The sequence below is a fragment of the Dermacentor variabilis genome, chromosome 3 (genome assembly GCF_050947875.1).
Source record: "Dermacentor variabilis isolate Ectoservices chromosome 3, ASM5094787v1, whole genome shotgun sequence".
In the NCBI taxonomy this organism is placed as follows: domain Eukaryota; kingdom Metazoa; phylum Arthropoda; class Arachnida; order Ixodida; family Ixodidae; genus Dermacentor; species Dermacentor variabilis.
In genome coordinates this window covers 155,287,371-155,297,470 of record NC_134570.1, presented here as the reverse complement: position 1 = coordinate 155,297,470, position 10,100 = coordinate 155,287,371, and the positions used below count along the sequence as shown (strand labels likewise).

The window sequence follows — 10,100 nt, the reverse complement described above, 5'->3', positions numbered from 1 at the left end:
GTATCATGTAGGAAATTTGTCGAGGTCTAGTTAACCTCCTCGCATTTCCTCTTCTCTCTATGCGCGCGGCGTCCTTGCGTAAAACCTCGGGAGTGCATTTTCCGCAGACATTTTTCTATTACGCCGTCGTCATAGACCGGACACCTGCTCATTTACGGCTTGACCATTGCCATATGCTCGGGAAGTACAAACATTCGTGTACCACCACACTTCTGGCTTCAACGTATGCTCTTGCCGCATTGTTCCATATGGAAGCATTTCTTTCTTTTATTGCAGAGAAGAACGAGAGTATCCTAACTTAGGCGTGTAAAGAAAATCCGCATATAGGAAATTTCAAATAGCATACAAAAAGTGTTTGCTATACTTGATTTGTATTCGGTGCGACAATTTGTTATTCTAGACACAGAGAGAGAGAGAGGTAGAGAAAAGGAGGGCGTATATAAAGGCAGGGAGGTCAACAAGATGTACTTCTGGATGATAAGGGTTAGGAACATAGACAAAAAGAGCATGTGCAACGGAAACCGCATCCACCATCATGCGGCAATAAAGGTAGCAGGTAACCTTATCAGTGACCAATCTGTAGATTATCATTTTTCTGGCACTATGTGCTTGAAAGGCAAGATTATGTAGGGCCTTGTACCTAAGGAAATGCATGACGGTGACGAACTGGACGAGCGGGAACTTATTCATGATTCACGCTGCATATTACTGAACCTCCTGCCTCTTTCCTCCCCTCCTGCCTAGTTTCAATTTTGTGTTGCTGTGACCTCCCTTCTGAAGAGTAGGCAGGCGTTGTGCCTCTTCCGGTGGCAGTTGCAAGATTGCTCCTTGTATTTCCTTTCCTGTTAATTTTACATATGTGTTCAAAACAAATAATAATAATTACTAAACCGCCCTGGCTCTTTAGGCTGCAAAGAATACCTGCTAGCCAGAGTTCTATCGCTGCGGCCAAGGCAGACACATAATTCCTTGACAGCTCATAACTTCTATTTCTAATCTTCACTTTAACTGCCTCACAACGGTGGGCCACTGTTTCTTGTTCTATTTTTGTGTGTGTAAAGTGTCCTTCACTTCGGTCATCATAGGAGGCCGCTTCCTAAAACACCATGTAACGTAAACACAAAACACATATCTTTCGTATCTCCGCAGCCGCCCTGCTCACGGCGCCTTACTTTGACATCAGTGTCTTAGGTAAAGAAGCCCTCACTCGATGATGCTTCGGTTGCGGCGCGAGTGATGCATTCTGAGCTAAATTTGGCCTACCTCGGCAGTACGTTCGTTGATCCCAGCGCGAATATTAGGGCGTGACAGAGCTGAGTATTTCATCGTAGGTACAACTCATCGAACTTAAGCCGGCGATCATCACGAGTTACCAAGCTGTCAGAAAGTACGTGCCCGCGTCCATTCCAACATGGTCGCCACTGCCGCCGCAGTCGCAGCGCCGCCTACATGGCGGTAGGGAAGCAAGCTACCTGTTGTTCATGAGCTCGCCAGACCAGTTGGTCACGTGGGTCGCCAGAGCATGACGAGAGACGGGCTAGCCACGGCGAGCGGGCAGAGTAGTTTCGAAGACGGAGCAGATTGGTCGTGCGCCCGAGAGACGGTTGAAGATCTGGTCGGCAGGCTTAAACCCCCAGGCCGAAGTCTTCGCCAGTAGATAGACAGAGGGTGCAAATCCGTCAAGATGTTCAGCAGCGAGGTACCAGCAGTCCGACGCTCCTTCAGATCGGGATCTCGGCAAGCACGCCACAGATAAGCCTCGGGTTCCAACCTGCTCTCGTAACATTCCGCCGGACTCTTTTTTTTAATCGCGTTTCATCTTTCATTTACGTATTCATCGCGTGTTCATTTTTGTATGTTCTCGTTAGTGTAGTGTTTGCCGCGTCTATTGTCACGTGTATTTTACATGTATGCCGCGTACTTTCCTTATTTTTTCGCGAGTGTTAGAAATTCCCGCGTGGTGGGCTTTGTGTCGGGCGTCGCGTCAGAGTTGGTGTTGTTTGTGACTCGCACGTCTTCCACGAGGCTTCGCAACATCTGATTTCAGTTTGCGTATTCTTTTTTTCACCATGTCTCAGGCGTGATTTTGTTTAATAAATTGAGCGTGCGTTTTTACCTCGCCTCCCGGCCCATGCCTCTGGTACACGGTCGATCAGGCGTGGACCTTATCGCCGGTCAGCAGTCGAGCCATCCGTAAATGCACGCGGGGTGGGTTAGTTGTCGCCCTAGCCCCTCCTGTTCAGAGAGTGCGAATACATTACCACCAAACTCTGACACACGCCTAAATATTTACTTTTGGGTACAGACATTTCACGCTTCCTTCGCTATGGGGCCCTTGCACTCGACACGTATACGGTCCAGAAATGGCGTGAAGGGAACCGGGCAGCAAGGCAGAGGGATACTCAACAGTTTCGATCACGGCGCAACATGTCCGTGCCCACAGAGAGCGCAAGCGCAGAAGACTGACGCAAGCGCCCGAGCCCCAACCATCAGCGTGTGCGGAGGGATCCTAGCACCACAAGTGCGGGGGTCTACGCGTACAATGAACTTAGACGACAGAGGGAGCTGCTGCACATAGGGAGAAATAACAGTCGCAAAAATTGCGAACCAGTTGAAGAACCATTCTATTGCGCCTATAGATGTAACGCTGTAACTGTAACTTGTATATTTGGCTGCGTCATTTCTTTACCTTAGTGCTCATACACCATCTGCGACTCGGACAAGACGTTGCAAGTACCCCTTTCTCGCTGCATCCCAGCGTATACCCATTTTTTTCTTGCACTTTTTCTACTTGATGCTGTTTTTCTTATCACATATGCGTGTCACGTTTGTTTCCCAAACAAATTTCATATGTAAGAACGCTTTGTGGATCTCTTTTTCCGTCGCCGCTTACTATGCGCTGCCGATCCTGGATCTCAGGCACTCCAGCAATTGAGATATAGCATTCCACATGCGGTTCGCGTGAAATCATTCACACTATTTGTTCCGATAATGTGAGAGTGTCCAGTCTCTCAAGGGACTCCGCACATCACTTGATTCTCGGCAATATGGCGCAGGTAGACGCCCAGATTATGTGCGAATGTCTCATATCATTATTCTAAATGGTCGAATACTCGTTTCTGCTCGATTCGGAGTTATAGCAAGCTGTATTACAGTGCCGAGGGAGAGACGGCCGGTGTATATGGGAACGCTTCCAAATAATTCTGCAGAATATGAACCACTATTGTTGCGTGTACACGCCACATATTCAGCAAAAGCACGCACCAGGTAACTTCCGCTCAGTAACTTCTAATCATGCAGTAAGAGTGTCTCATTTGCAGGCACCCTATGTACAAATTTGTTGCCTCATATAGGCAAAGCAGTGTCTGATTGGCCGGTCGCGTAATTTTTGCATCTGTTTAAAACAACGTGCGGTGCTGAATAATCAGACTTCTCTCCTTGAACGCGACGCTGCGCCTGCATCTGAGTCGTTCTGTCGCCTTGTTTTATCAGTGTCATTCTCGTCATGTCTCATATATAAGTGAATTCAGTTGTCTTTTACATGGAGAAGAAATGACCGGACGTCCACCTGTGAACGGTAATACCCGAATATGTATCAAAAATTGTAAACAACCTTTTCTGGTTTTTTTTTACAAAACAGTATTCTGGCACACGTTTTCTTTATTTAGTAATGAAAAAATATTGTTTGATATCAAATTTGGTATTCAGAAGTCGCATTTCTGAAATATTTGCATTCGGACCGATTTGGGAATTTCCATATTCGAACACTTACATGGTAAAGGGTAAAGGCCACACCTATAGAAGGCTGATAACCTAAGAAGACAGGTGGTTTATTCTCAGGCAGGCATACTGGGGCTCAGTCGTTCGCATTATGTGCCAGTGGCACAGAAAAGCAATGGTACCTCCTTCAAGTGTTTCTGGTTCTCCCGCACAAGTTCTCAAATGCCAGAGAGGCGCGAGAGTGCTGCCTACTATGTAATGAGCAATCTCCTGCACAAAAGCGTGAGGCACTGCACATAATGCTACCAGCAGAGTAAAAGAAGGCGCGCTATCACGTCGCACTGTCACTTGGGAATTGGCTTTGACGCCTCTGCATCCATTCCCAGGGCGAAAGGAGGCACTACTGTCGTGAAAGAGGATGATGTTGCGTTCATCGCATGAAGAAGTTTTGCAGCAGCAACAACAGCAACAAAAACGAAGAAATTATCGTTCTGGAGAGGACTTCCTCCGGTGGTCCTTTGCTGTGGTGCTACCGAACTGGGTTTTAGGGAAATTAACCATTGTGATGTCTTCTGCAATTTCGTTTGTGAAGCATGTTGAAAATTATTTTTTTCTTTCTTTTGTAATTCATATCTAATTTTCTGTAATGTACATAGTACAGACACCACATTTATATCAGGTGACGCTTAATTTTACATGTTCCAGTTGCCAGTACTGATTGGACAGTACCGGTGCCTCAGAATGGATTGCACCAGTTCAGTGAGGAACAGCCACTCAAACATCTTGATCATTTCCTTATGTCCTGCTGGTGCTCTCCTACCCTTGAACAAATGTTTCTGTAATTTCCTTTGACCGTTTACGTTTTGCATTATCGAATATCTCTCCCGTTCAGTGTATCTGCGTTAGATGTCAGTCAAGAGACTATTGAATCTGCTCTGCATAACCTGCTTCATGAGTCGGAAATATCACGCTGCTTGGAATGCCATCCATGGTGCGATCTTCTGTACTATAATGCCGTATTCTACGCTTATTGTGCACCAAAACGTTTGTTTCCTTTGTTGGCGCTAAGTGAGGGCCTGCCACCTTCTTACAAGGCTAGCTTTCTCGAATTTATTAAGGATGTTTCCAGGTCACGGCTTCAACGATGATGGCGCCCGCTGTGCAAGCTGCCTGCGGCCAAAGTAAATGTGTCCTACGCATACCACTGCACCTGCTTTATTTATTTCGCACTACGTACTCGTTTGAGCACCTTATCGGCCAAGTAATCGCGAGGCAAGTTAAGACAACGCACCGGAACAAAAGAGCCTCTCACACTATCGGCCACAAGAGCACACTCTGAACGCCTGACACAGTGATAATCATATTGCTCGTGACTTTGGCGCTTGGAGGGTAGACGTCATGAGCTAAGCAGCCACCCGCTATAAAGCTGCTGATCAGCCGCTGACAGGACACACACACAACTCATTTCCTTGAACTGAAGTATCTGAAGCTAGGGCATCCTTCACAGAAAGATTACGTTTGCTTGACATATAGAAGAGAACGCCCCATTACGTCTAGTTCCAAGAACTTTCGAGCAGCTTCGCAGACGAAGAAACGGGCGGACATTCGCTTTGAAAATTCCTGCTTACGAAGAAAAAAAAAAGGTGAGCAGTAACTGTATTTTTACTGAATGACTACAATCCTAATATTCGTTCTGTTATCGCATTAAGGAAGCTGCGTGTTCTGATTGTTATCGCATCCATAATATAGTTAAAAATACGGATGTCTTTCCATTTTTTTAAGGTATTCTTGGCCTGCGTAGTAAGGGGTGGACCTGCCATATGCAGCGTTTGTTTGAATTGGTTACATTGGTGGCGCTGTTTTGCACTATGGCAAAAAGACAGATACAGTATTCTCATAATGGAACCTATTTCATAGTATTAGGACTCACCGACTAGGAAGGCAAACACCAATCTACAAACGCCGGAGATTACGTCGAGAGCCTGCAATTTTAGTAAATAGATGTTACCTTACCGCTATAGCATAAATAATAATAGAGAAGTAATGATAAAATATGCAGAAATGTGTAACCGAAGTAGTACGCGTGAGTTCGCAACTCACTTCCGTGCTGTTTTGTAGCGTTCCCTAATGGCGGATAGTTGGTACCTGCTTGCAAGGAATCTGCATTACACACACTTGGCTTTAAGGTCGTTTTTTTCGTGAGGGCTTTTCTTATCGTCACAGTTGCTTGACTTAGGAGGCAAGGTGATCATTTGTGCACAACATCGCATGTGCTAACAACATGCGTTGATCACCGTTATCTCCACTATATTGACAATAGCAACGCAGTTGTTCGCCAGTGGATGGAGGTCATTGTGGAAACTGATCGATTGCGCTAATTCCAACTGCCCAAGGATGAAAATGATGTCCTTGTTAGCGCATGTAAAAATTTTCATTCGTGCTCCCACAACTTCCTTGCTTTCTATATTTTTGGTAGTGTATGGACTCCTGTAAAGGCCGCAATTTGTATTCGCGACTCTGCCAAAGGGCGGCACTTACACGGGGCAAGGCCTTTTGGTCTAACTTTTCGTCTCTGAGATGTGGGAACTTGCGCTTTTTCCCATGGAACGCTTTTTCGATTAGCTTGTTGCGGCGAGCTCCCCTTCCTGCATAAGCTGCCGACGTACGCACATGTCGTCGACGCCGAAGTTACGACCGGCTGCTTACTTGCTGGGTTCCACGTGATACGCACTAATTGTGAGCGTAAACGCAGCGTCATACGCCATCATGCACTTGCTTGCAATCACGGATTCCCCTAAGCTGACAGATGAGCGAAAGGGGCACAAATTGAGCGAAGGTGAGCTCGCTGAACACCAGCGGGTGAGCGAGCACCAACGAAGAATTTAGCCTGAAAGCCATGGCCGCAAATGTTTTTTTTTTTGTGTTTGGTCGTAAAGCTACCGCTTCGGGTCATTCGATCGCTGCTCAATTTAGCTTCGCCACTCGATCCTCAAAGGTGATGCGGCAATCAGCTACGCGTAGGATCTGCATGTTGAAAATGCTCCGGCTCAGTTCTGCATGGGGAGAATGGTGGGACAGAAGGCACATACCACTGCCGCTTTCTTTTCTTCCTATTTCGTTGCATAGGCACCACAAAACGGCAACGGGAAGCGCAGCTGGTCTTTTTAGATCTCTTAACAGTGCAGTCATCACAATAGGTGTTGTGATGAAGACAGTAGAAGAATTGACAACCAGCAAGGGGCGAACTTCTGTGTGGTAGAAGTTGCCAGCTGTTGACCATTACAGGCAGGAATGTATACCGACTTCTGGTGAACAAATGGGTGCTGTTTTTAGCATTTTACACTCACTAACCAGGAAGGCTCGAACCGGTACGATGCAACATTGTCATTCACTCCCTATTAGGAAGTTGTGGATGGCCAGCGACATCTGTGTATTGCTGGTTCGAATACCTCGTAGGAGTAACCATAACCTATACTGAATGAAGGATTTTCTTACCCTAAACGAGTTGCGAAAGCCAGTGTAACATGAAAGGCTGTATCGTTTTTCTATTTATTTTGCGATAGAAAACAGGAACACTCCGAACGAATTTTTGCCCTCGTCGCCGCCGGCGTCGTCAACGACGCTGTGATGTTCCGCATAAAGTCAAAAAGCGATAAAATGTTCCGCTAGCTGAACCGCGGCTATTCATGGCGCGAGTGAGCGTATACGGGGCCCGTGCAGCCTATATTTTAGGTAAGTAGCGGCTTGTGCAAAGCTTCGCCTAGCCAATATGGACGATGTCTTCATGTGCGCTGTCTTCTGGCGCGCTTGGTGCAGGAGGTCGCGTAATCTAAAATTTTAGGGATGGGTTGAAGCGGGAGGAAGCACAAGGTATTCGCTTCCACTGCCTCACTCATCGCGTCAACGCTGTTACAGGGAGTGTTCGCAGTCATCAAGTTGGATCTGGTGAGGTTTGCCTGTGCGTGCATGAAACATGCTTTTTACTTTATGAGAAAGAAAATTTACTGCATTTTATATAAACGATGAAACTACTAAACTTACTTCGGGTAGTTGGCTAATACGTTACTATAACTATGAATGTTCCGCCTTTCAGGCGAAACTGCAAGTTTTCTAATCAGATGCTGTATTCGAAAATATACTAGAAGGTATGCACCACCATTTGCGACACAGGCATTGTGACAGATCAATCCTGCCAGCGCTGCAAGAGAAAAGGTAACTGGTATTACAGCGTTTCTACCAACTATTGCTATTTTGTTTTTGCCCGGACCAGGTATGGGACACCTATCAGCTTTGTTTATCAACGCAAGACAGTGTAATCCACTGAACTCGAAAGAATATTAGCTTGTCGCAAACAGCCCATAGTACGAAATTATGAATATACAGCTGAAAACTTCGTGCTTGGTTCAGTCGTAAAGAATGAACAGATTGAAACAAAAGACGTGAAAGTAAAAACAATAGGCACCAAAAATACATTTCTAATCACGCAGTAATCTTATTGCTTTCAGGAACACCTTAAGGTAATGGACCACCGACAGCCGGCCCACCAAATAATAGACGGAGTGCCTAGATGCATCAACATCAATGCAGAAAGATTCAGAGAAAATCTTAAATTCAGAGCGAAGAAAGGAGACGTCGTGCAATCTACGTTTCCGAAGAGTGGAACGCACTGGTTGATGTACATCACACAGCTTATCCTGAGGAAAGGACAACCAATAACCACACACGACGAGTTCAGTAAAGAATGGCGCTTCCTGGAGTACATGGACATCAAGGACTGGAAGTCGTCTCTGCCCCTGAGAACATTTTCTACACATCTGGCCTTGGACGAGATCGCAATCACAGAAGAGGGAAAGTACATGTACATCGCACGTAATCCATGGGATGTCTGCGTTTCGTTCTACCACATGGCGAGCAACTTGAGTGTTTTTGATTTTCAGGATGGCACGTTCGAAGAATTCGTTGACAGCTTCCTGAATGGAAACTTTGGTTACGGGGACTACTTCAAACACGTAGCGTCGGGTTATGCTCTCAGGGAGCACCCGAATGTGTTCTTCGTAACTTATGAAGAGTTGAAGAAGAACACGCAAGAGGTGGTGTTGAGACTGGCGTATTTTTTGGGAGAGGGATATGGCCATGCTTTCGCAAATGACGAAACGCTGCTTCAAGAGCTCCTGCAGAGGTCACAGCCAGATTACATGCGAAGTGTGGTGGTAATTAATCTCAACGGTAGCCCGAACCCTCACTGGGACGAGGTGATCAGGCAAACAAAGACTACATGCAAGGAAGGGTACGAAGGAGATGAGAATAGATACGCGTTAGTGAGAAAGGCCAAGGTAGGAGGTTGGAAGGAGTACTTTACACCTCAACTCCTACGGCGAATGGAGGAGCGGATTCTTGAGGCAGAAAAGAAGTCTTCTTTCATGGACCTCTGGAAAGACATCCGAGATGAAGCAAAAACTGCTTTTAAGAGTTCCGAATAAAAGCCCTTGCTGCGACACTTGTACAAAAGAGTTGTCCCTCAGCAGACTTGCGCTGCAGCAAATTTTCTTTAGGTAACGCAGACACCTTCCTTGCAGGGGCCAAATGAGTTTTCCTGATCTAAGAGTACTAGCAATAAATTTACCCAAATCACTGACGGAGGGTTAACTTTGTTGCTATTTGCCCAAAAAGGTTCTAAGTTCACCGCTTGGCTTGTAAGTTACGCATGGTAGTCATGGGGAACTTGTAATAAAGATGAGAGATGATGTTCTGACGTTTGCAAAGACATAGCGGAACTCTAGCCAGGGGCGTGGAATCTGACGTGAAGATGAGCCGAGTGCAAAAGACGCGTTTGTTTGGTCTGCTTGTCTGAGTACAATGCAAACAGTGTTCTTTAGATGGAAAATCTTCTGGCACACGTTGGTGTGCGTTGTTCGCACATCTGCTGTAGCAGTAATTTTTAGGTGAGATGATTAACATGTTACATTCATTTATTGCGTCGTGACATTAACTCCAGTCACGCATCTTTCTTTCCTTTGCACGCCCCAGAATGATGCCACCACCATGCGTAGATATGGCGCTTATATTGAATACATGAAACAACTTGCGATACCACTGGCCACAGTAGTCAAACCCCACGATAATTTTGCGTACAGTACCTAGCATACATAGATGAAAATTTCATGAATGCCTCAAAGCACTTATAGAATGAAAAATATCCTAATGCTTAATAAGGTACTGGAGTAGGTCAGTGGTTTTGCTACACAAAAAATTAAATTAAATTATGGGGTTTTACGTGCCAAAACCACTTTCTGATTATGAGACATGCTGTAGGGGAGGACTCCGGAAATTTCGACCACCTGGAGTTCTTTAACGTGTCCTAAATCTAAGCACACGGGTGT

The 10,100-nt window shown here is 45.8% G+C and overlaps 1 protein-coding gene across 2 annotated transcripts; it reads left to right on the top strand.

The window, feature by feature from the left end:
• Positions 1–5,093: 5,093 nt before the first annotated feature.
• On the top strand, positions 5,094–9,215 carry LOC142576433 (sulfotransferase 1B1-like). 2 transcript variants are annotated; one of them, XM_075686563.1, is made up of 2 exons: positions 5,094–5,363; positions 8,226–9,215. In XM_075686563.1, the coding sequence occupies exon 2, from the start codon at positions 8,241–8,243 to the stop codon at positions 9,198–9,200; it is 960 nt and encodes a 319-aa protein (XP_075542678.1). In that variant the 5' UTR covers positions 5,094–5,363; positions 8,226–8,240; the 3' UTR covers positions 9,201–9,215. The 2 variants fall into 2 exon arrangements, with proteins under 2 accessions (XP_075542678.1, XP_075542679.1); XM_075686564.1 differs by lacking the exon at positions 5,094–5,363 and adding an exon at positions 6,674–7,932.
• Positions 9,216–10,100: the final 885 nt, after the last annotated feature.